This window comes from Neopsephotus bourkii, unplaced genomic scaffold (genome assembly GCF_033783945.1).
Source record: "Neopsephotus bourkii isolate Nb327-2 ecotype Australia unplaced genomic scaffold, CSIRO-AGI_Nbou_v1 NB_1394, whole genome shotgun sequence".
NCBI lineage: Eukaryota > Metazoa > Chordata > Aves > Psittaciformes > Psittacidae > Neopsephotus > Neopsephotus bourkii.
Window position 1 is genome coordinate 3,371,050 of NW_026901872.1, and position 27,547 is coordinate 3,398,596.

A 27,547-nucleotide genomic window follows, 5' to 3' on the forward strand; every position below is an offset into this window, starting at 1 on the left:
ATAAAGTAGTATATTTAAAGTAAGGTGTCTTAGTGAGATTTTCACTTTAAATAGAATAAGGGTTAAATGATAACTTGACTTATCTTTTAAATGACAAAAAATAAAGAAATTGCAAGACCTTTTCACACATTAGATATGTATTGTCATTTATCATCTAGATATCAGGCTAGCAGTACGAAGTAATAAAACATATCATCGAAAAATGTGCTATAGGTCTGAATCACTCTTTCATTCCACCTCCCAGCTAACTGTAGTATTAAATCAAACAAGCAGAACATTTCCTTAGGCAGCCATTGCCTTTTAATTTCCTGAAGAACCTTAAAATATCATTCATTACAAGTACTACACATATTTGGTTTTTAAAAGTCTCATAAATCAATACCAGGCTGACTGTAATAATTATTACAAGTTAGTGCATAATTTTCGTGCTGAAGGCTGCATGCAGAACTTTAGCATATGCAAACGAGGCAATTCAAACTGTGTATAGATATTAATATGAAGAAGCAGGTAACGAGGTGCAGGCTATGAATTATGCATCAAGAGCGCTGATCTTCAATGAGGAAAATGAATTCAGCATGTAATCTAATTAGTGATGGAAGTCTATTACATCTAACTGCAAAAGCAACCGTCCTTGAAACAAATTTATTTACAGTCCATGTTACCACTTGAAACAACTTTGAAATGATGTGTAAGACAACAGCTTAATTGTAAAAAATTTTTTGTTTGTTTGTTTCAGTTCTAGACCTGGAAGGCCTCCAAAGAGGACTCAAAGTGTCACCTCCCCAGAGAATTCTCATATCATGCCACATTCTGTCCCAGGCCTAATGTCTCCTGGAATCATCCCGCCAACAGGTAGGATCGCTAGAAACACCTTCACATGGACAGTCTTTTGAATTCATGGCTTACATCCACCTGTTAATAAATTAAGTCTAGGAAATCAGCACCCAGATATCACAAGGGAGTTCCCATAATGTAACATTATTGCTATGTAAATGCATTATATGTAATGGAAATTTTGGCAGCTCAGTACTTTAAAATACAAATAACCAAGCAAATAATAATAATTTCTGTTTTTTCCCCCTGTTCTTTTTCTTTATAAACAAAAAGCATTCAGAGCATGACTTACTTATCATTAAGACAATAATCTCTCTATTCATTTTTAATAGATTGGTTATCTTATGATTTTTTGCTGCTTTACTTGATTAGATAATGTCATCATGAATATAGTTGCCCGAAGAAACTGAGTTAGTTAAAATAACTCCATGCTACACACACATTTTTCTTAATTTTTCATCCTGAAATTCTATTTTGATATTTCTCCTGAGGCCTTATACTAATGTAAAGTTCTGTAACAATCTGTTTCTTATACTACTATGTTCCTTTGAAAGTTACTGCAGCATCTCCTAATAGTGACTTGTGCTTAGATATAGTTAAGAAAGGATGTGTTGTAGGAAGGAGATGAACAGAGCCACCTGAAGACAGAGGCACCCAACTGTCAAGCTGTTGATGGCAGTGTCATATTTTCTTTCTTTGTGTTACAGATGAGGTAAATTTCCCCACTTGCTTCAGCAAAGCTTACCTGAACTTCCACTTCTCTCTGCTTGTTTGCATGGCTCAGACTCAAGCACTGATTTTTTTCTAAGGCAAAGATAATAAACTGGACAGATACAAATAGAGAGAACGATTACTGGGTCTTGGATATTTGGTAGATGGGTGAATGTTTGAGTACATGCCCATGATCACAAGTCTGTTTAAGAATGAGCATGATTTTGGCATGGTTTTGGTTGTAGCTGACTAAAAATATGCCCAGTTCAGGAAATACCATATGCCAGAAACTGTTGGCAGTGTGGATGCAAATGTCTTGTCTGGAAAAGGGAAGAAAATGAAGGGAGGTTAGCTCTCTGGACAAAAGTGGGGCCATGCCAGTTTGCCTTAGGGCTCAAGAGCTACTTTACAATAGTGAGATAGACACATAGCCAGAAATAATCTGTTAGAAATTAAGTTTTTCAAAAGGCTAAAGATCAAGAAGAGTGATAAAATCAAGAGAAGTCATATGGGTTGGTAAAGAGAGAGTTATAAAGTTAATAGAGGGAAGGAGGCACGACACTGAGAGCGCAGGCAGGCATAGGAGGCTGTCAGGCAAGTAGGACTCACTGTGGTAGTCTGGGCAATTGTGACCAGCAAAAATATGAATCCAGTTTGAAATATCTTGCACAGTAGTATTTACAGGATAAAATCTAATGAAGGAGATGGAGTTGATGCAGAGTGAATGCAACGTGAGAATAATAGGGTCTATGTGGGAAAAGAACAAAAATTTTTTTAGGATACAAGCATTTGTCAGAGATCAGAAATTGCAGAAGCAAAGGCAAATTATTTGTGGGAAGTAAGACAAGAAAATATCAAAGAAAAAATGCATGTAAAAAGTATAAAGGAGATGACATGAAAGAAATCAGAGACAAACAAGCAGGTCAAAAAGAGGGAGACAGGAAAAAAACCCTTGTCAACAGTACTGTTTGGGATTTTGTGTTACAGTTAATATGTAAGAGCAGATCACCTCTTGACATAATATCTTCTGGGGATTTTTTTGCAGTTTGTTTTTTTCTTCTAAGAAAACAGCTTAAAACAACAACTAATGCCTAAAGTATCCAGTTCCTCTCTAGTTCTCTAAAGATGGTCATAAGAAGTTAATGATAAAAATACATAGTACTGAAAACACAGATTCAATTTCTTAGAATATCAGCCCACAAAACCAGATACAGGTCTTTTAAAAATGGTAATTAAAAAAAACCCCGAAACCCAAACCAATTCAAAATTAAAGGTAATAGGCATATGTAAGATTATAATTCATCAAATCTTTTTAGGATGGTGATGCTTTGTGAGTCTCTTGCAGAAGAGGAAAGGTTTAAATGAAATCGCCATTAAATTTGAGGTTTTCACATTACATGGCTTACCACAAGAGAAGGGGTGAGCATGATTTTTTTCCCATTGTGGTGATGTTGAGTCTCAAACAGCACGAAAAAAGTAAACATTGGCACTGTTCGAAGCACACTCTAGGGTATAGTGTTCCACAGAGCATGGCTCAGCAAAGGTAAGGAGCAGCATTACATAACTGTCATTCCAGCATTTTATAGACAGGCAAGCGTAAAAATAGGCTTAAAAATTCTGTGTGTACAAAACAATGAATAGTGCATCTGCACTGTGAGTAAAGATGAAAGAGCCTTACCAAGAAAGAACTGTTATAACTGCAATAGATGGTGTAGGTTCCATTATGTTCTACCATGTTAGTTGATACTAGAAAATTCTTGCCACTGTGAACATTTTCCTTCATTTTTTCACTGCATACTTATAGAACCATAGAATAGTTGGGGTTGGCAGGCATCACTGGAGATCATCTGGTCCAGCCTCCCCTGTTCAAAGTATAGTCTTTGGTGGTTGTTCAGAAGGAGGTTGTTCAGGGCTGCATGCAGTTGTAGTTTGAGTATCTTCAAGAATGGAGACTCCACAGCATCCCTTTTCAACTTGTTCCAGTGTTTGACCACTCTCAAAATAAAATATTTTTCTTACTTTTCAGTGGAATTTCATGTATTTTAATTTTTGTCTGTTGGCCATCACTGAAAAGTCTGGCTCCATCTTTATGTAGTCCCCATCAGGTACTTTTACATATTGATAAGATCCGCCCTCCCCTCCCATGCCTTTCCAGGTTGAGCAATCCCAGTTCTCTGAGCCTCTCTTCCTATGTCAGGTGCTCCAACCCCTTAATCATCTTTGTGGACGTAAGAGGACTCTTTGAGAAGTTTATGATATTTGAATTTCCTGTTTGGATTCAGGTCTAAGCAGAAAAAAATTAAAGTACTAGATTGTTAAGTGTTCTCCCCCTCCCTTCTCTCTCTTCTTTTGGTACCAAGTTCTGCTTTTTAAGCTTTCTGATTGATTTAATAATCTGAGTATAATAACTAACTTTTTTCCTGCCTACAAAAGAGCATAAGTGATCACACAAACAATTATGTGCCATTTAATGCTCTTTAAGTATCAGAGATCTACAATTACTAGGTGAATCTAAGATATACAATGCTATGAATTAGCATAGTGAAAATCTTCCTCTGAATTCTGCCATATACTACAGAAATACACGTTTGAAGGTGGAAACTGCTTTCTAAAGGGGCTGGTTTTGCATGCATTGTTTATGTGTGCGAATAATACTAGTACAAAACTGTATGCTGATACTTCTCATGAAATGCCATGATTACATGTTTTCATAGGAGGCCAACTTCAGGAACCCTTTAAAATCTAATCTGTTACTCGTCCAGTCTGAAAACCCATGCAGAAAATCTCACATCATCACACAGAATGAATTTGCTTTAGAGAGCATGAATTTTAGGGAGCATAAATTGAGGAAGTGAGGATCACCTCTTGGGTGATACTCTGTCCATTTTATCACAAGATTCATAAATAGTACTCACAATTGCTGGTCTATCCACTGTCTTTCATTAGTGTGAATTTACAGAATGTTCCAAAGTTCAGAAAAGACTGGTCAGCTGACAAAAGACAGTCTTATGTGTATTAAAATAAATGTAGGACCCTTGAAGGTGTGACAAAATGAATGTGTAGCAACAGGGAATGAAGAGCTTCTTGATTTGTCCAGAGAGTTAAAATCTGTCTGTGTTACAAGTGATGTAGTAAGAAGAAAGAAGAATTTGGTGTAGGTTCAGACAGGTGTACTGACTTTTTAGGCTTATCTGGATAATGTCTTGAAGCCCTTCCAAAACTAGATGGCTTGTTGTAGTTAACTTTGATCTGCAGTTCTCTGTGTATTGCAGATCTTTTCTTGGCTAATGTGCTTACAAGCCTTCAGAAGTTGTCTGAAGTTGAAACAATAGACAACTGTGATTAGTCAGAAAAGAAGTGCTGTAATTCCTGAGTAGAGTGTATGATACACATTGTGCTCTGTATTTTGTCTGTAGTTTCTATATAATGTATAAAAATACTTCTGTTATTTTTCACGCAACCTTTGAAAAAGAATTATCTTCACTTTTTTCTTTTGTCAATTATTCTTTAGTATTTTAGGGTTTGAAATGGTTTTATAAAGGTCTTGAGATAATTCTTCTGCAGCTTGTCCTACTGAGTCTATAAGCTACAATGAAACAAATTACAAAACTCTTGGACTTACTTCAGGAGCTGCAACTTTCTCTCAAAGATAAAACGTGATTATAGACTGCTTTTGGAAATCACTATTATAGGGCATGATAAGAATACTACTTTATATCTATATAGCTATATCTCTATATCTATATAGATGTATCTTGGTCAATTAAAAAAAAGTAATTTGAAAGAACCTTACATGTTGAATTTATTACATTCATTTTATATTAAATTAATCTCAGTAATTACTGTTGCTGTTACTACTATTTTGAACAGGTTTGTTTTATGATAGGTACTTCAGGCCATCTATTCCGTATTTGATACCAGACTTACCTTTTCCAGTGTAAAGATAGTAAGCTTCCTCTGAAATGTTTCATATGTATGAATTCGAGCTACTTTCATGTATTAAACTCCTGTTCTTTTTTTTTTTTTTTTCTCTTCTTATGTGATAATCTGAAAATGTAATTTCTGATTTCATCCTTATTTTCTCTCTTACTGTGTGCCTGAATCAATAAGATTTTATTCCAGCTTCCATCCTGTACAAAACTCTCTGAGCCACGACACATTTTTTGTGAGGGGTTAGAGTAAGGAGCGAACGGAAAGGTTTTGTATAGATTATTTGAGCTTGGAGGACAAATAGAGTTCACAGATGCAGCTGTTGATAAAGTGTGGCAATGTTTCTGCTAAAGTAGAAGATGGAATTATTTGGTGTTTAAAGAAATATTAATCAATTCAATAATTTCATTTTCTCTGGCTCACAGTTATTGATGTTGTATTAGGCAGAACTTAAAGAATGGTTAAAATATAATTATAATTGTTATTATAGCCACATCGTATTGGATAGTGCCAAGAAGCAAAATCTGCAGTTGGAAGGATTTTCTCCTGGTAGACTGTCCTGTAAGGTTTTAAGAACATATTTAACTTACTGAAGTGAATAGAGTTGATTTCAGTAAGTATTCTAGGTTCTAGAAATTAAACTTGAGTTACATAGTAATTTCAAGAAACAAACCTATTCAGTTATTTATTTTACATAGTGTGTACATTTTGTGATCCTGTGTTGGTTAAAAAGATAGACATTAATAAAATCATGTGGCTATTGCTTACTTCTTTTACAATGCATTCCATGTTAACAACACAGTGTTTTGTTTATTAGTGTTTAATCATTTTTTTAATGTTGGCATTGCTTTTGATTTCTGTTATAGGATGATGTGCTGTTTATTGGTTGGGACTCAGCTAACTTATTGTAGAAATAAGCAACAGTCCTGCTTTCAGAGTGATAAACTGTAACCTAATTCAAGAAACTGAATCAGATTACACAAACATTTTTGCACTTCATTAAGGAAGCAGTCACTGTAATTAATGTGAAAGCTTCTATCGTTCACCAGTTGATGCATCAGTGGGAAGATATACTGACTCAACTCTGTAAATACATTGTTTCATAGTTTTTAAACTCATAATTAAGGTGTAATTCAGGCCACCTGTCCTCTTCTGAAAACACTGTCATAACTTTGCCATATAAACATCCTATTGAATGGCTATCTATATTCTACTTTATCACAAGAGACTTTCTCACTGAAAACCAGTTCTGGAAGCTCACTAGTTTTAAGTTCCAACGAGTCCCTTATATTCACTGATTAATAATTAGGTTGGTTTTCCATGTAGCCACAAATTATATAAAAATCCCCAAATCAGGTAATTGTTTCAGCAACTATTAGGGTAAGAATACAAGACACAGTGGGAACTTGAGTGCTTAGCTGTATAGTCTCAGCCATATGAAAATACATTATTTTCTGAGGAAATAGAGAATCTTTGTTTATTAAAAAGTTTTAATCAGTAAGAACTTGTACATTTTGCAGTATTATACCATGCAACACTACATATATTCAAAGTCTACAGGATAGTAATGGAAGACATCAAGTCAGAGAGTCAAATCTCATGCAGGTGTACCCACTGCCTGTTGAGAAGAATCCCCAGACTGAACTGTTTCCAGAAATGCTCACAGCTCTTTTGATATAAAGGAAACAAGTTGGTTCACTTCAAAAAAGACTCTGGGATTTTAAGCAGTGATGATAGACCCGTATGTTGATACTCTCAAGGTACTAAAAAATAAACTGAGGAGTGAAGTTATTTTTCAATGTAGTTATAAGCAAGTGAATCTTCTACTTGCATTTTGTGACTATTCGTTTAGTGTTAGGTTGTGATGTGCACAGATTTATTGCTTTTCAGTGGAAAAATCTGAGATAAGAATTTTTTGTTTCTTCCTGGATCACAGAATAATTTTGCCTTCTGCAGGCAAAGGATGTAATGCTATTGATTTGTTGATTTCCCCATTTCTGTACCAGTTATGTAGGATCCCAGTTGAAGGACTATATTCTGTGAAGATGAGCTATTACAAGATATTAGTAAAGCCTCTAATGATGTGTGTTATTTTTCATGTATGTGTAGCTTTGCTAAATCAGGATAGGTTTAGCATGATAAAAAAAAACCCCAGTGTCTCTGTCTCTAGAAGTGGTCGTCACCCAAATTGCAGTTTCTTTTTTCAAATCATAGAAGTGTATTAAACATCTTGAGGAAAAAGACCCCCACTTCTCAAAGGAATGATCATTTTGTTTAGTCATCAGGGTTTCCTATAAAACAAATAACATGGAAACAGAAACAAAATACAGAACTGCAGCAAACTTTTGGTATAAAAGAAAGCAATTAAAATCATATTCCCAAAGGCAGGTATGTGGTGAAGTTATCGGTGACTGAATTTGGACTTGGTAATGGAAGGGTTTACAAGTGATTACTGCAGCTTTCTGAATTCCAGCATACTACTACTTGTAATTGAAAGTAAAAAGTTATTGAAAAGATACATATTGCAGAGTATACTGATTGTTCCATAAAATTTAGTTATTCACCATGTAAGCTTACAAATTCTGGGAAATACTGAGATTGTCTTGTGGCTCAAATTTCAGGATTTCAGGCATACTTTCAACAGAAAAACATCAAGATAATCATACTTCTGTGTTTGTAGTTTTTCTTATAATAAACTTGGTATTTTTCCAACCACTCTTGCTTTTTAATGGGAACATTTAGCTGAATAATTCAATACCCAATCATGTAATTTCTAATTAGGTCAAAACTAAATTTTCACAGAGCAAACAGTGCACTGCTATTTTAGACATCAAATACAGAGCATTATTTTATTAAACACTCTCACTAGAAATGAACCTGAGCTGCTGAATTTGGAATAATATTCATCTCAGTCTTACAAACACATTGGTCTTTTACCTGAACAATGTTGACTGCCATATCAATATAGTAAGATCGTGCTTGTTAGAGTAAGTCTAGCAAGATCTGCTACAAAGCTCAGTTTCATCATGTTGCTACTATCATATTGCATCATGACGGTGACATGAAGTTCTTGAATGCTATCAAGGTAGTGTTCCATCTCCTTTACAGAATTAGACTACTTATGTCCTTGCATGACATGATCAGTTAAATCATTTAGTGAAAACATTGGTGAAATCATTCACCAATGATTTTTTTCCTCTTCATTTTATATTTAATCTGCTACCAGTGCTACATACAGCATTCAGTTAAAAATTGCTTCAAATTTATGTATTCAAAAGTTATGGTCCATGATTTAATTATCATATGTTTGGGGATTCTCTAAAATACAAGAAGAAAATGAACTTCAGCTTAATGTATTTAATTTGTTTGGTTTTTTTTTTTTATTTTTTGATATGATTATCTCCTGGTTAAGAACAATGTGTGCTACAGAGTATTCTAGATCTCATGCAAGTACTTAAATACGAAGGAAATACCCAGGAACAACATGAGGTAATCTCGGTGTTTTTGTTACATGGTAGAGGATGTAGGTGAACTGAAGGATTTACTCAGGTAAATGGTATCTTCAAGATAAATATGCAAGTAAGCATTATTATATCTGGGCAGCTTTAGAAGACTACAACTCAAGAGAAAAAAAGAATGAGCTAATTACTATATTAGTTGGTTTTAGTAATATTTCTTTTAAAGTCACCTGTGTTTGATAACGCCTTGGAAAGGTCAAGCATCTAAAGATCACATCGTATCTAGCCTTTCAGGCAACAAGCTTATCAAACACAAAATAAACATAGTTTTCCAAGCAGAACCAAGTCACTATCAGTTGTCCTAGTAACTTACATCTCTGGTATCATTGCCTGCATGAATTTCATAAGACATAATAGCATACTGGGAGAATTATAATGAATGCACTATCAGTTGTGCACAGTGCACTGTACTGTTGTTGTTATTAGTGTTGTCCTGTGCAGTATACTAGGGCTATCATAAAGTAGTCTTAACTGGGAGAAGGTTTTTGAAGAGGAAGGTTGTTCTGCTCCAAGTCCTGGATTCAGAATTCCAGGGCCAGATTGTTGTTCAGACTTGGTTTCAGGTCGTCTGCAAGTTGCTTAGCTTTTATCTTCTTGTTTGCAAATCAGAGAGTGTTTATGTCAGAACTGTATTGCGATGTGAAGTTAAGTGTGTAGAAAGATCTACTGATGAACTGTATTGCAGATGTAAAATGGTCTTGCACTTGCTGCTCACAAGCGCTGCCTCCAAGAGCTTGTGGTTTAAGACTTATGCTATTAGCCTGAGTTTCCATGTATTCAAACTGGTAAGTCTGAAAACCTCATTTTACTTTCTTCACGTAAGAAGACTTATTACTTTAAGATGCAGAAACAGGTAGCTATGTTGGTTGTTCCTGTGTATCTGAGGCAGCAATTGGAAAGGCAAACACAGTGGAAAAGAAAGAGACAGAAAGGGGGATTAAAAAATTGTATCTGTGATGGAGAAAGAGAGGGAGGAAGGGGGAGGGAAGAGACAGTGTCGTTATTTAAGAGTTGGTATAACCAGCTTATTTAATGTAATACAAGTTTGTTTGCTATTCTTTATTAATTTGTGACTATTGAGGTACTACAAAGTTATGTTGTTACAGTATTTGTATCACTGCTTTCAGGGGTTGTCCTCTTTCAAAACTGCATATTCAGGAGCCTGCATTTTGTCTTTCTGAAATGTGTTTTTAGTTGTGAATGTTTTACAAGTAACTCTTCAGTCATCTCCTTTCAATCCAGTCTTAATTGCAATGAGATACTGTTCTCAAGCTGTCAGCAAAGAATAAACTGTTACTGCTACTAGTATTAGAGATGTGACTACTATGGACACTTAGAAAAGAAATCTTAGATTGAGGAGAATGTTGCTGTTATTGCATTGCTTTGATGAGGTCATAAATTAATGATGTGCTAGTTTCTGACGATGAAAACAGTAGCATGCTAGGTCTGAGTAAGCTGGGGAAAGGAAAACTGCACCCAGTCAAGACCAAACTAATAATGTCACTGAGACATTTTAACTCATCAAAATGCATAGCAATGGCAGACAGAGAGACAGCGTACCGGCAAGTTTTACTGAAAAGTAAGGCTTTGTCGACATTACTTTTTTGTTAGGTGGTGGCTGAGATTTAGATTGACATAGGCTAAGTAGAATAAGTTGCAGGGAGTGTTTTCACTGGGCAGATGCATCTACTAAATTTCCTTTTCTCTATCTTTATTATGCTGTCTGATATTACAGGCACTAGGACCACATACATGGCTTAAATAATCTGGCTGCACTTCCTAAGAGGCACGTGAATATAATAGCATTGCTTTCTGTAGGCTACTTTTTTAGAAGAATGTTTCTGGCACTTGTAGTGAAAATACAGAGTTCAAAACATGAGGTGATGTCAGTTGTGTATTCCAAGAATTTCCATTTATGATTATATCAGGTTACTGGATCTGCCTTGCTAGGAACCATGAAAATCAAGGGTAAGATCTTAGATAAGCAACATCACTACTAAAAATGATGATGTCATTTTGTTGTTATGACAGTAGACTAATCATATGCTATGATGCATCAGTCCAATGTATGCAGACCTAGATATAATTACTGTATTAGAAAGCTGATTCTGTGATGTCACTGAAGCTTGGACTTCAGATGGTGAGAAAAGCTGTTTAACACAGTGCAAACAATGATAGGTTTTCCCTGTACCCTTGCTTAATAAATGTGTATAAATATGGAAATAAAAGGACTATGTTACTTGGGCAGTTTAATAACCAGGTAACTTACTGCATCATGACAGTACATTCTTTTTGCAAATACCAGACTACCAACAAAAAGAAGAAAAAAACAACCCCAAACCTGAATGGATTTCAGCATGCCATCAGTATTCAGTGCAAGCGTTTGAGAAGAGAAAGGTAATTTGTGAATCAGTACATCTGTTTTGGAAAGTATCTCAAAAGTTTCTAGTAGATTAGTATTTCATTCAAGTGGAAGAAAACCAGTAGTTTCTGTGCACTTGGTCACTGTGTGACAAAATACTTATTTTTTTTTCTTCTGTTGAAAGCTCAAATTATGTTTGGCTTTTGACCTCTCAGATATACAGATGCTGAACACAGTGAGGACAATATACTCCTAGAGGTGAATGACAAAAATTATAGCACTTTTGCCTCTGTAGTACATAGCAGTGTAAGATTCATGTTTATGGAATATGGAATAACTCATTAGGACATTGAGTTTAGCTTTTCTTACATACAGAAAAAAAAATACAGCCAGAAGAACATTTGTATATAAATTGATTTCTGTTACTCCCTGGTCTAAAATACTATATGGAAAGACAATGAGTAACATGTATGTAGAACCAAAATAAAGAAGTATTATCATAGTAGCTAAGGTAAATGAAAGAAGTCCCGAATGCTTACATCCCAGGAAGGTCTGAGCAAGAGATGATACTATTTAGGCTATTGTTCCTGTAAAGAATATGGCTTTTATGGCTGCATTTGTACCAATAAATAAAATACTTCAGAGCTTTTCTTTGTAATGGAGAGCAGGCTTGCATCCTGCAGCTTATGACTGCAGTTCTAAACTCTTTTTCTTACTACAGTGTTTCCCAATCTACAAGAAATTTTTTTTTATCTTCTTTTGAGGAACTGTTCCTGGCCAGTTCTGTTTCTTGTACAGTCCATGGCCAATTACAGAACATGTTATGTAGGTATACTACCAGATTACTACTAGGACAAATATTTCACTTACTGAGTTTCTAATATGATTTTTGTTTAAAGAAACGAGGAAAAGTGTTTTTTCTGTGGAAGTTTTATCTTTTATTAGACCAAGTTCCAAAAATTTACAAGCTTGGACCACAAGCACTTACTCATGTCTGTTGAATGAATTTAATCACTACTAAGGTATAAAAGCATCTGAAAGCAATTAAAAATGCTTATATGGAAATGCTGCTTTAAGTATAAGCAACTTGTTTTTTCCACCTTCTGCTCAATAGCCGGATGCCATTTGTCCAGTGCATGTTAAAGATGGTGATTTTTTTTTTTTCCATTAAAATCTCTTGCAGTACATATTTTGGTTTTGGCTTCTTTAATTGCTTTCTTCTTCACTCCAGGAAAAAGCTCTTGATCTTTTGAATTCACCTTTCCTCTTTCTTACTGCTGTTCTGGAGGCCCCAAATTAACTTCCTGATGATGAAGAAGGAAAAAACCCTCAACATATATTTTTCTATATGTATGGTGCCCTTATCCCTGTACACTAAAAGAAGCATTCAGTCCAAACACAGGAGAATTACCATAATCACATCTACTCAGAAGTTTGAGGAACTGTTAGCTTATTTTTCACTTGGAAGCAAATATTTCAAATTAATCCATTTTTTTTTTTTTAAGTGGAAAATTTAAGGTCATCATGATATCCACAGTTGTACCTATATGTACTGTAACTGCTGCTAGCTGAGTGTTTAAGTTACAGATAATCATTCACAAGATTTCTTTTTTAGCACACTTCCGTCTGTATAATTTTCTCAAGAAAAATATTTGCTTTTAAAATACTTTGCTAGCTGCAAAAGCCTTATAGTGTCAGTAGAGTTTGTTATTACCATTATGGTGTTTTATGATGTGTTCTGGTGGTGTTTTGTTTACCACTTACTTATTTCAATTTCCACTTATATTACCAAGAGTGAATTTGCTGAGATCAGTCAAAATATTAAGCTTAGTATTGAGAGGCTGTATCATCTCAAAGTATTTTGAGTTCCAAGTCACATGTTCTGAGCAAATACTTACTCTATGTGGATATGTATCTTAGAATTTCCTACAGGTGGTCTGGGATCTCACTTTTGCTTGTGACTTCTTCTTTGTAACTCTCCCCTGAAAACTAATGAAAGAACTAGAATATAGTAATTCTTTATCCACCCTAATTTGAGACAGTTTCCTTAAGGAGCACTGGAAATTTCACTGATTCCAGATTACATAGATTTAGTTTTGGCATGATTTTTTTGGATAGGTAACAAGAAATGAAGAGTAACTTTAATTCCAAATAAGATTTTCCCTGTGATGTTTTTCATTCCACATATTTAATTCCATAGTCCTGTCTAGCTGATCAGACAAGAGTATCACAGAACTTTCTTTGGCCAGTGGGCTGGTACTTTAAATGTTAAAAAAAGTGCCAGGATTTTGTATTAGAAATAATGATGTACTTTTAAAAAGTTTTTATTTACTTTTTAGACTGTAGTTTTTATCAAGTAAGTTAATAGATTCAGTAGGTAGCCCAGATTAAAGTAGGGCATAGGCAAAACAGAAAGATATTTAATGTAGCCCTTATATAACTTGTAATCAAGTTGTGTGAAGGTTATTGCCAATGGATTTAATCTAATTTCTGTCTTACATCTTAGATTGTTTTAGTTCAGTGTAACCACAGAAACTGTATTTGCTGTGCCCTTGGAAAATCCTTTTTTTGTGTGTGTTATAATTGTGTGATAAGTGGGGGTTTTTTTGTTGTTTTGGCCTGCTATCCAGAACTGATTATATAACCTCTGAGATAACAATGTCTTTTGGAGTTGTATTTCAGACTGCTTCATTGCCTCTTTTAGAATTATTCATGATTTAATTGTATTTACTCACTTAACACAGATCCATCTGTGGCCTGCTCCTAGTAGAAGGCTCCTCATTCCATCCTCAGTTACTACTAAATGCTAACAGCTCATGCACTGCTTTGTTCCATCTCACTTTTTGCATGGTGTTGTTCCTATGGTTACTTAAAGTGATTCTTTCTGCCAGAGTGTACTATATAATTGTTCACTTTTTATTTCTTGCTTTGGTATGCTTCCTGCTGCCCTGACTTTATCTCTGTATTCAAAAGTTGCTTTAAGTTACATTATATGCTGACCTACAGGTCTCAGTGTCTTTTTCATGAAAGACTTTGAAGTTGATTATAACTTAAACAACTTTTTTGTGTGCATGTGGGATATCGATATAGTGTGTGGTATGATACTTCCTAATTTCTTTGAATAATTTTGATTAGGCCACTAAATTTTGTCCACTATCTTGTCTTTTAAATAGACTATAATATGCCCCATTTTTCAAGCCTGAATGATTTTGAGATTCCTCTCAATTCTTTCCCCTTTAAATTCCTTTCTACTTTATGCTGTTGTGTTTTCATCAAACACAAAACCAAATTAAAACAAAGATGCTTAGTTAAATTTCACTTACTGGTTTTGCTTTTAAGTCTATAATGTGCATAGGCTAGACTAGACTAGAATAGTCCAGTTGGAAGGGACCTACAACGATAATTTAGTCTTATTGCCTGAACGCTTCAGAGCTGAGAAAAACTAAAGCATGTTATGTAACTATATTTTGGCAAGATTATTAGTTTCATTGTAAACATATCAGTGCTTGCGTTTGGAGCCAAACAGATTTATTTCCCTCATTCCTAGCATGTTCACCAGTCATGAATCCTTTATCTCACCAGCCTGGCTAATCTAGTAAATGTGGGAGGTATGCCATTAGGTTATGTTCTTTTAAAGGAAAAAATAAAAAAACCCTAAATGCTTATAGGCTGCAAATGAAAGGGGGTTTCCAGTGCTAACATTGCTCATTATTTCTTCTAAGTGCATCTCATGCCCATTTTGTCAAATGTCTGAAGAAAATATGGACTTGAATTCTTACTCCTTTTTTTTTCTGTTTCCTTCTGCTTCCTAGCTGCTTCTCAGAAATCTGTCAGACAATGTGATAATTTTCAATTGCAGTGTTTTTCTTTCATATACTGCATACATCTTCTAGAAGAAACCTCACTGCCTGAGAAAATGGCTACTTAATGAGAAATCTTCATCTTTGTATAACTGCCACAAAAAAGAAAAAAGAACTTTTCAAGATGACTTTGATGAATAAATCTTCTCATGCTTTTTTTGCATGATGTCTTTACTATAACAAGTTGCTGCAAAAATATCTGCTAAATGAAGACTCAACGATTTTATCATAGTGTGAAAATATTATTTGTGGTGTACAGGGTCAAAAATCACTATTCACAGAGCTTATCCCATGAAAGCTCACCTATGAAGAGAATTTTCACAGTTCTTTTAAAATTGCAGTGGTGATGAAAAGTTCTTTTTTTTTTTTTTTTTTTAGGAGCTTCTCTTTTGTTTTTAATATTTCTTGTCTAGTTTATAGAGTTTGAAATCCGTAATTCTCACCAGCATGCACAATGGACATCTCTTTGTTGCTGGGGCTTGCAAAATTCCACTCTCCGTGTTCGGCTGTTATCATCAACATTTTAATGTGAAATACACTATGTAAGAGCGCTTTAATTAGAGAGAGAGTGTGTTACAGAGAAGAGAGGTTTTTCAGTGCAGATATTAAAACAGTCTCAGCCTGTCATGAAAGCCAGAAGCAGAGGGAATGCTGGTAGATTTTTATAAATTCTTTTTGGTGTTGGAAATTATTTCAGATACTTCTCCTTCTTTGGTGTGTCACTGCCTTCAAGAAGGTGGTAGTAAGAACATATTTACAATACAAAAGAGATCATTCATTGACAACCTGGTTGCATCATTATAATAACATGACAAAAGAGCTTCCATTCCTGAGTTAGTACCTCTGTGTGGTGCATGTACGATGTGAACATGCTAATTCAGATATCTCAATAGTATGTTCCACTAAATGAAATAAATAGGCCCATAATCATCACTGAGTATCATCCCTTTAGGTTTACTCAAGTGAACAGAACTGCATCTTTCTGAGCGTGTTTGAGATTTTCTGTATGCTCTGATGAATTTATATTTTCAAGTTTTCTATGCAGCAGGAAAAAGCACAATGATATGGTGGGTTCTGTATTATATGAAAGGGACTGAGATACCTGTTGATATCCTACTCTGCATCAGATTTCTGCCCCTAATTCAAGACTTGGCAATATCTTTTGGGACCAACCACTGAGAGTCTTGTTCAGTAGAGTTCCTACTGATAATCGTGTTACTGCTGATATGGGCCAGATTTTATCAGGAATCCAGCTGGGAAAGACTCAATCCAGTAGATGCTTTGCATTCTTTAGCAGTATGTGCTCTGACATTAAATCTAGTTTTTGATTAAAAGGTGAATGTTTATGTTGTGATATCGGTTTGCCTCCCTAATTTGATTTTAATAGGAAGTGGAACAAAGAGCAAAAAAAAGTGTTTTCTTCTGTCTTGTCCAACAGGATCTATTTTTTAATTTTTTGCATAAAAATAGAGTCCTTGAAAGAAAGAAGGAAAGAATGTTTAATAGAAATGTTTTTCTTCTCTAAAGAACAGTATGAAGCAAGTGTCATTTTGAGACTTACTTCATTTTTATAAGGTTTAAATGTCTAAAGTGTTTCAAACTTTTCTGAAATAGAGGGTTTAATCAAATAAGTATAAAGGATGTTGAGAGCATTTTGTAGTAGTTCTTTATGAGCTTAAAACTAATTCTTAAGGAACTATCTATCTACATGTAGAATTCCATATCATCAGATTCAATAATTTTTTTAGAAACGGCAAACATACAAGTATCTTTACTATATTTTCACTATCCAAGGAAAGTAACAAATTTTGCCTAGGTTTAGCTATTAAAAAAGTTAGCTATCAAGGAGGAGATTCATCTGCTAGTATGTCATAAATGTAGCTGTTAAAATCTTAGCAAGTCATCTCTTTTCATAGCTAGTGGAAAGTAGCAGACATCTCTAGAGGGTGATACATCTCAGTATAAGATAGGCCACATGAATCACCCTCTGGAAATGCCCACGTCTCTTCATTGACTGTAGTCAACCTAGACAAAGAGTTTGGACTGAATACTTAAATTTTAGAAGGTTAATGTGAAATTAGATGGGTGAAGTTGTCAATTAAGGTAAATTATTTTCAAAGTGTGGATGCAAATCTGTGCCTATACATTGTTAGATGAATCAGTGGAAGCAATTGATACATTTTACAGTATTTGAAGAAGCTGAGTATGTTCTGCATATAGTAATAAAAAGAAATAATAAATTTTTTATTCTTTCATTTGCACAAAATGTTGTATGTCACGTGCAATTTAGACGGCAATTGCATCTCATTTTAGTCAAGGATTGGAACTTCTGAGATCTCTTGGAATACACTATGAATTGTGTCTGTTATTGGGTTCTGTTAGCTAGGTTCATGACATAGCATGTACGTATTTTAGTGCACTTAAAAGATTGATAAATCTTTTCCTGCGATAGTGAATTAATATGATGTTTAAATAACCAGACCCATGGTATTTCTTGATGTTAATCCCAATAAAATCACTAATTTTAATTTTAGCATAAGAACAGTCCTCCTGTTCTTATGTAAACAATATATAAATTAGTATATTACTGTAAACAACAATGAACTAGTATTAAATATTTTGATTATAATTATTATATGAACTAATACTATTCTTGCTGGAGTTTTAGGAAGTAATTTACTACTATCATTCTGCTCCCTGTAATGTGGTAAAGTTACAACGACAAATTCTTTTAGAACTTATAGCTGCAGTGGTACAAATAACTCTACAGTCTTCTCTCTAAAAAATATACAATGTTCTCCAAATAGTAAAAAAGCCCCGAATACTTTTTTTTTTTTAAATTTGTGTTGTCATTAAGTGAACTTGGAAATGCAGCTATCCAAATTGGTGAGGGCTGAGTTCCATCTTCCCTTGCTAACTGTAGTAGTTCCTCCTTAAAAATATATCTTTAAATACCTGATCTGGCATAATGTCTATTAATTTTCTGTGCTGTGTGGGAGGACTTTAATCTTAAAATACATAATGTTGTGCAGTAATTTTCAGCATGTTGAAACGCTGAGAGAATAAGAAAGAGCAGATGTGTCTGTGCTCTCCAGTTAGTAGTAGTTGTCCACATCCAGTTTTATTTATTAAATGTAGATGTATATTTTCATATCATTGGAAGAAAGTGCTGATAATCTTAATGTCCAGTTTTATGTGTTTGAAAGGATGAACAGTCAGTCTGAATAGTAAATCTGGTCACCTTAATTATATTAAAAGTTTCTCATGCTTTTGTTCTTATAATCTTTATTTTTTTCCACAGACACCAGACTAAATCTAATAAAGGGAAAACATACTCATTTTTTTGTAAGTAAAGATGTACCGTATAATCATAAAAAAAAAATCACTTATAGATGGCGACTTCTTAGACTACAGATTGCTTTTATTTCATTTTGTCAGTGTTTTGAGTCTCCTAATCCATATTTGCTTACTGTGTTTCAAAAGGGAATCAAATTGGTTTTGTGGTACATTAATGTTTTATGCAATATTCCATAGAGAACATTAAATCAAAATAAAAGAAAAAGGTTGACCTCTAACACTTACACCCATTTCTTATGTCAAACTGGGAGATGTTGAAAGCCCTATATGGTCGTAACCCTTCTATCTAACTGTGACCCTCCTTAACATTAAGCAGGTGACTCGATTAAACATAAATCAGGCATAAAATGCCCTGCATGAGGCAGCACAGTGAATCAAGCAAATTATCAAATGGCAAAACTCATTCTGTGCTCTGGGCAATGTAAGCTGCCAGCACTTATACATCAAAACTTCACTCAATGTAAGATTGATTTTATTTTATTTTGTTTATTTTAATTCCCTACAGCAAGCTGTGTTGGTTGTGTAAAACGCTGTCTGCATCATTACGCTCCTAAGAAATGCTTTCTTGTTTAGGAAAGGCCGATCACAATCTTAAGCAACATAATCTTTCTAAGACTAGATATGCTGCACTCTGTTGTGGGTTCTAGTGGAGCTAATATTTTGTGCAGTAATACCAAAACTTAAGCTTCTGTGATTGTATGGATTTTTCTCTGTTTGTGAGTATACACACACTATCAACTTTATAAAAAATATGAGCACCAAAGGGATAATGTTATAAAATTGAATCACTAGTAGCCATTGAAGATATTTTCCGGTATTGGTAAAGATTCTGGGATTAAAGCATGTAAGTCCAATCTTAAGGCAAGAATGAATTTTTATGTAAGATGATACATGTCTTCCTTTCACAGTTGCTTTTTATGCTGCCTTAAAACATGTCAAAATAATCCCCAGCAGAGGAGCCTAAAAGGAATGTCAGCTCTGTGGTTATGTAAATCGAATTGAGTGCTTTACAGCAGGTTTAAGATTTTTATAACTCAGGAGTTGTTAACAGCCAGCTGGTTTGTATCTGTTTTTTATGGTTATTCTTGTCATAGGCAGCCTCCACAATTTTTAATTATATTTTATGGTATGTATTTTCCCTCCTCTTGAATCCCACAGCCACTCTTTGCTTCAAAAGATATTTTCCACTGGGAAGAGGAGTAGCATTGCTTTGGGACTCCGTCATTAGAAATACTGTTGTATAATTACCTCCTGGTAACAACAGTGGAGTGTGAATCTCCATTGCAGATCTTTAACTTGCTATGCCAGGATGGAAATCTGTAGTATTCTTCACACCCGGTTAGGATGTGATGCCTGCAGCCTTTAGCTCAGACTGTTGTCTTCTGCTTTTAAAGAACTGATTTACAGTTTTTATTGCATTCACAATGCAAATTCCTCTTTGCTTCACACTTCAGGTTTGAATATATGCTTTGTGCATTACGATTTGATTACATTCCGTGTTCTGGATCACCACTCATTTTGTAACATACGTTCTCAAAAATGCTGTATCTTTTATTTATTTTAGTGACTGTAACAGTGCTACTGGACAAACATAATCTTTTAAATGTTCTTATAGCAGTGTGATTACTACACTACAGTCTGATTACTATCTGGAGTAGAAATAATTTAAAATATGCAGAAGAGCACTTTTCTCTGCATGGAAATAAAACCAGCATGCCCGACAGCGTGAAAAGCTAATGCCTGATTTTTTGTTAGACTTTGAGAAGTTAGGAAATATTTAGTTACATATAACTTTGAAGACATTACCAGAAATGCTGTGTTCTTGAATGTTTTACAGCATTTTGAGAATGGCCTCCTTCCACGAAGGGAAACAGACCATTCTCTAATTGCCTTTAATGGTAGCTCTTCCAATTGAAACACCTCCTCTCCTTGCAGATGTAATGATGTAAGAGCGAGAGTCTTAAATAATTGATCAGGTGGAGAAAGCTGTTTGTAAGATGGTTAAAAGACCGTTAAGCTTGACAACTGTAAAATAACAGAAAGACTACTAGAAGCCTCTTTTTAGGTGAGGTTGAGAAAATTAACACTTGTTTTTAGTTGCAGTCTAAAATAGTTACAGTCAATCGCACTTGAAAAGCTTATTTTGCAAGTGTAAAAAAATAATACATGCTTTTGTGTTGTTTTCAAAGAATTGATTTGTGTAATCCAGTTTTGTTATTTTAACAGACTAAAATCAATAGAAGTATTATCATCATAGCTAATATATTCAGACATTATGGCTCTATAGATCTTGCATTACACAATATTATATTTAAATTTGAATGTTAGGTGTTTATTCTGACCCACTTACTGCATAGCAAGACTGAAGGTGCAAATAATGGCAACAACAAAAATAAAGAAGATACTGCTTCATGTGCATGAGATAGGGGTGCAGTCAGTACAGAAATTATAAAATAGGAATAGCATATACTAAAACTCAAAATACATACTGTATTATTAATAAAAAACCCCCACATTATAGATGCATAAATATGTAGTATATAATTTTTAAAAATTAAAACAAGAAAACTCATAGACCTTATATTTACCAGATTAGGTACATACAAGGTATTTTATGTTTTAGGAATCAGAGTATTGCAGCTGTAGTTCACCTCTCACTTATGCAAGGCAGAACTGCTTGTATTTGCTAACTGTCACCTGCAAAATTAATTGTTATTTATTTCTTCTCTAGGGCTGTTGAGGATAGTGTGTACTATTCAATGATACTTACGTGTTCAGGGTTCCAAAATGTATCTGCAGATGATATCCTGGAAACTAGAACTAATATATTGAATTTTTAATTACTTCTTGTAGCCATAATCTAGCAATTTGAAATAGAAATATTTCTGTATTGAAAAAAAAACAACCTGCTTTAAGGCAGTACTGAGCCTCCCTAAAGTATGTGTTGGGCTACCAGTGAAGCTCTCAGAAAATTGGAAGCCACCTGCATATTTCAGTGAAGCAGTAGTGTTTCAAAAAATGTATTTCTCAGGTGTTTTGCAGTACTTGACATGCTTAGAGCAATTCAGTTGACCAAATAAAAATGCAGGTTTGACTTAAACTTAATTAGGCACTTTCTATATTTGCTACATAATAGCTGTAAAGGCATTTTAGAGGAACAAAGTCCATGCCAGGATTGACTGAGCCAGTCTGGAAAAGACATCAGCAACTGAAAATGATGTTGTTCACATAACGCTTTAATGCATTAGCTTCCACTAAGTAGACCTTTGCATAAGAATTTTCCCCAATGTTAATACTTCTCTGATTCAAACAAACATTAATTTTCTCCTTTTTATGTGTGTACGCTTAGTTTTGGATTAGAAGCAAACTGAAAATGTCCTTTTACGAAACATATTCTTAACTCAAAGTTAACGTAGAGATAAAAAATGACGTATTTTCCTACAGTAACCTTGAAGAGGTAACTTGTAATGTTTCTCAAATATGCACCTGTTTTTTCCTTTCTGTAAAGGATGGAACAGTTATTAGATAATCATATTGTTCCTCTCTCTTTTGAGGCCTTTTCTTTTTTTCTTAAATATCTGATGGCTTTATGGTACAATTAGATTAGAAGTATATTTTTTATTCCTTAATATCCTGTTTTTGAGAATACAACTTCCTTTGCAGTCAACAAAAAAATAGCTAGTAACATTTTACGAACATAAGGTAAAATCATTATATTACCCCTCGTGATAGCGATTCAGAAAGTACATTTCACATTTAACAACCTCAGGTAGTAACAGATTTTTTTTCTTTAAGGTTTTGGTTTTTTTTAATAAATTAGTAAGTAGTTTTCATGGAAGTAAGATTTTTACTTTACTTCCAAGATCATCACAAATTGGGGAGTGTTATGATCTTTTGGGGAAAATTGCTTAGCCATTGATCTTACTCCCTGCTTCAAAATTGAACTGACCATGTACTAACCTGAATTTCAAATCGGCAACAAATCTTGTGTCTGTTAAGTTTATGATTTTAAGAAAAACACTCCAGCTACATAAAAATCTTGAATGTTTATTTCCTATTCTTCATCAATGCCTCCTGGGCTCAGAAGTGCTGTGTGACCTTTCAAGAGGCAGGGTACATTTGAAAGCAATGTTTCAGTTTCATAGTTCCTCTGTGGATTTTTTACCCATGTACCCTTTAAACTGAACTGCTGCTCTCACTTCATATGCATGTTTAGTTTGTATTTTGTGGATTTTGTTTGATTTTATAGACCTACAAGCAGAGCTGATAACAATATTAATACATGCTTGGCACTTTCTTTTTATTTTGATAGTTTTGTACAACTCTTGGCTGATTTATATTAATAATCCTTCTTTAAAGAACGGAAGTATTATCTCCATCTAATAGGGAGGTAGAAATAAAACTGAAATGTAGATAGCATATCTGATAACTTCTGGTAATATCAGAATTAAAATTCAACAGCCCCTAATCTCTTCTTCTATTCATACTTTAACTAAAAGGGCAAACTACTTCAAAGCTTGGTCAGATATTATTCAGATATTTTCTTTCAGCCTCTTTTCTGATTCTTCTTGCAACCAACTAAGGATTTCTGTGGAAGAGATGCTTGGCATATGTGGTTTAGCAGAGGTCTTGTAGGTGTGGGGTAATGATCTATTTGGATTTATTTTACAACTAACTGAAGATAAATCATAAGAAAATGGCAGATGGGGGAATTGGACAGGCCATCAGCTGTCTAACCAAGTGGCTGACCTAGGGGCATCTCTAAAGCTGCCAAAATAACTGTTTATAGAATCTGTCAAAAAGCCAGATCCTACTTCTAAAAAAAAATATCTTCCATAATTTTGCATCTGGGTCTTTTGTATGAACATATAGGATGGCAAAAAGAAAGTAAATACATGGTGAAATATTTTGCAGTAATAGCATTCCACAGATATTACTGCTTCTGTTAACACTTGTGTGAAATACTTAGTGCTAGTGAAGGATGGATTTGGGGAGAGACAGCACAAAGATTGGAGCTTTGAACTGAAGTTTTTTTTGTTTGTTTGTTTATGTGGTAGCTTGAAATAAAAATGCTGGTTACAGTATCTCTTTGCTAAAAGGGTAGGATTAAGGTGAGCTGATGCTGGAATCAGATGCAAACTATATTTGATCCTATTGTTAAAATTGGTATTTCAGTGAATCATAGACTGGTTTAGGTTGGAAGAGATCGCTAAAGGTCATCTAGGCCATTCTCCCTGCTGTGGGCAAGGACACCTTTCAATGGATCAGATTGCACAAAGGCCCCTCCAACCTGACCTTGAAAACTTGTCCCCAGTGATGGGGCATCCACAGCTTCTCTTGGGCAACCTGTTCCAATGCCTCACGACCCTTGTAAAAATTTTCTTCCTTATACCCATTCTAAATTTACCCTCTTTCAGTTTTAAAACATCGCCCCTTGTCCTGTCACAACTGACCTTGGTAAAAAGTCTCTCTCTCCATCTTTCTTACGAACCCCCTTTAGGTTCTTGAAGGCTGTTAGAAAGGCTCCACGCAGCCTTCTCTTCTCCAGGCTAACAACCCCAACTCTCTCAGCCTTTCCTCATAGGAGAGGTACTCTATCCCTCTGATCATTTTTGTGGCCATCCTCTGGACCCGCTCCAACAGGTCCATGTCTTTCTGTGTGGAGGACTCCAGAGCTGGACAGTACTCCAGGTGGGGTCCCATGAGAGTGGAGTAGAGGGGACAGAATCACCTCCCTCTTCCTGCTGGCCATGCTTCATTTAATGCAGCCCAGGATACAGTTGATTTTCTGGTGTTCCTGTTAGTTTGGTGTAGAAATGTCAACAAACTGTTCATTTAGAAGATTGGAAGTATGAATCCATCCAAAATTCCTGTGTCTCATCAACATTGTAAGAGGCAATCTTTTTTTTCCATGCACTGAAGCCGTTTTGTAACTCACTTTGTATTTCATGCTCTTTCATATGAGGACTATCAATCACTTATGCTTGAACGGTAGCAGTTTCCAAGGAAAGTAGAAAATTCCACTAAAGTTTTCCTGCCATGTCAGCTTTCTTAAAAAAACCCTTGAGAATGGAAAAAATCTACTTGTAAGTATTTTTCTTCAAAAAACACAAAACAGTGCTATAGTGCCACTTTTGAAATGTGTTTTCTGTAGCTGAGAAAGACAAGATGTCAATGGCAAAGAGGGAAAAATGTAAATACAAGTGCATGTACACTTTTTAGATTTGATCATGACACTACACTGTGTATATAGGAATCTCCCTGTAAGTGGTAAATATTGTTGCTGGAAAGACAGAGTCATGTTGAATCATGTACCTTTATTAGTTAAATCTCACTGTATTCCACCCATTGGTTAGCATGCAGCTTAGGTAAAGCACAGTTCTCTTGTGGCCTGTTATTACCACTGAAAATTGGTTTTGATAGATAGAGGAACTACTCTTTTTCAAGCTTGGCAAAGAAATACGGCATGTGGCTAATACAGCTAATTAAAGAACAGAACGAACGAAGAGAAAGCTACAAATATCTCATAAATGTCTTGAACCACTGGCAAAAAAGATTTCCTTAATTTTATGGGCTGTGAATCATAGAATTACATGCACTTGTTATGCATTCTTTGAAAAAGTTAATTCCCGTGTTTTCAAAACTAGCATGTTGTTTAACACAGAGTTAAGAATTGAGTTTTAAAGAAATTCAGCAATACAATGTGTAAGGAATTGCAACAAATCCAGTAACTTCTCCTCACTGTTTCTGAATTTTATGCATGCCAAAAAAGTTTAGAGTTCTGCACATTAGCAGTTCACTTGACATATTTTGGAGCTAATATGTTCTTCACTTTACTTTGGGAAATGTCCACCTAGCTTTTTGGGCTGTGTAGTGACAAATGTTGATGATAATCAACACTTTATTGTCACAATCTTATTAGCTATCTGTGTGGCTTCCAAAGTAACTTCAAGTCAACATTAGTATCAAATCACTAGTACAATGTTCTGAGTTCGAAGACAAAGTATCAACAATGCTCCTATGCTATTGTTTCAGATGTTTCATGCTGAAAATATTGGTCTATGGTGTTGAAATGTTACAGTGTTGAAGACTACTAATGTCTAGAAAATACCAAAGAACTACACATTCAGTGTATGAGCTATGCATATTTTTATTTGAAAAATTAAAAACATTGTCTCCACTGACGCGTTGATACTCTCATTGCCAAGTATTGAGATCGCATCTTTCAGTTGGTTAAAGTTGGTTTATTTGTGGCTGGGATAAAAAAAAAAAGTGAGTTATTACCCAAATGCTAATTAAGTTTTTGTCAGTTATTTCTATAACTCACTTTGTGTGAAATGTGCACTCCATCTTGCCGGTCTGAATGTCAGATAAGTCTAAAACTTGGAATTTAGAAATGATAAAAAGGAAGGTCATAACCCAGAGGAATGAGAAATTATAAAACACGTCCCATCTCAGGCGTGTGCAGATGTTGACAAGGAGGAGGAGAGTGATTTCCAGTAACAGATACATTTGTGAAAATCCTAATCTGTTGATAGCCTGTTTATTAATGGCTGAAGAAAAGACTAATTAAATTTTCTGCTGCAAATGTTAATCTACTTCTCCCTACAAAATGGCATATCTGTGAAATAAGTGTTGTGATCATATTTTGTCTATTGATTGACAAGAGAAACTTGAGCATGGAAGCATAAAATTTCGTTTACAAAGTATTGTTAGCAATATACTTATAAGGTCTCATTTACACATGATATCCTGATGATTTCTTGGGTTTCTGCCAAAGTGTGTTAGGAACCCCTTGTACTTGCATGTTTGGTGAGCTTTAAATATTTGTCCATAATGAGGTAGATAGTGGTACCAATCAGCTGTCAGTTACAAACATTATGCCTTCTGGAAGCATGTTCGAAAATCTGAATTTACAATTGTCTGCAGGTTTTTATTATATAGGCTACAATTATAGCAATATGATAGGAACTGTACAAAAGTTACTGCGTGTGTGCTTTCATATTACAACCAACTACAATAATTATGTATGCATTATAAATACAATGTATTCCCCTTTAATAATGTTAGCAGGCTTTAGATGTTTACTTCTTGAGTATCAGGCAATTCTGGGGTACAAAAATACTTAGAGAACTTACTTTGTGATTACACTGTGGGCTTGAGAGAACTCCTTTCACTTGGGGTGTTAATTCAGCAACGCATTGAGTGCTGGGACAGGACAGAAGTGCTATCATCCCACTGGCATGCCATAGTTTATATTGGAAAGAGATATATGTGTTTTCCACTGTAAGAGGCCACCATAGTGTGATTTGTCTAGTGCCTTCAATGGCACTCAGCGTGCCCATAGGATTTAGTGTTACCTGGTGCAACAAGTAGAGCATGTAGGTGAGAGAGGGCTGTCAGTAAGAATTGACTGCCTTTTCATATGAACACAGGACTGCGCAGTGCTCTCTGTAAGTCATTATCACAGCTACTTTGTACAGTATCACAGTTCTGCATCACAGTACAATACTCTGCTATCACTGTGCTGTAATAGTACATTTAGCCCCATGCCTTGCCTCTGGCGCAGCATAATGCATAATGGATCTGACAAAACTTAAAAAAGAAAAGGGAAAAAAAAAAGAAAAAAAAAAGAGCCCCAAAGCCACAGTACAGCTCTTGAAGTTGCAACACTTCAAACGAATAGAGAAATGGAGGAGGAGAGAGGACTCTCCTGACCCTTACAGGTGAATTCTTTACATTTTGAAACATTAAAATTCTCTTCCCCAGCTCTCTGCGTTGGAACAGTGGTATATATGCCTTGAAACAACCAGTGGGTTTCTGGATTTTTTTCCAGTGTTTTGTTGACTTCTGTCGTTGTAATGCTTGGCCACCTGTTTTGCATACTGCAAATACAGAGAGGCCATCAGAAGAGTATTACAGAATTTTTCAGTATATATCATAATATAATTGTTTCTATTTACTTTTGAAGGTGG

At 34.9% G+C, this 27,547-nt stretch overlaps 1 protein-coding gene across 7 annotated transcripts in view; it reads left to right on the forward strand.

Annotated features, from left to right (window-relative positions):
- The window catches only part of DACH1 (dachshund family transcription factor 1), a 364,599-nt gene that overhangs the window by 149,438 nt on the left and 187,614 nt on the right, over positions 1-27,547 (forward strand). For all 7 annotated transcript variants that reach the window (XM_061367776.1, XM_061367774.1, XM_061367775.1 and 4 more), the window contains exon 2: positions 737-852. In XM_061367776.1, the coding sequence (XP_061223760.1) occupies positions 737-852 (116 nt within the window). The remainder of the gene's footprint in view (positions 1-736; positions 853-27,547) is intronic.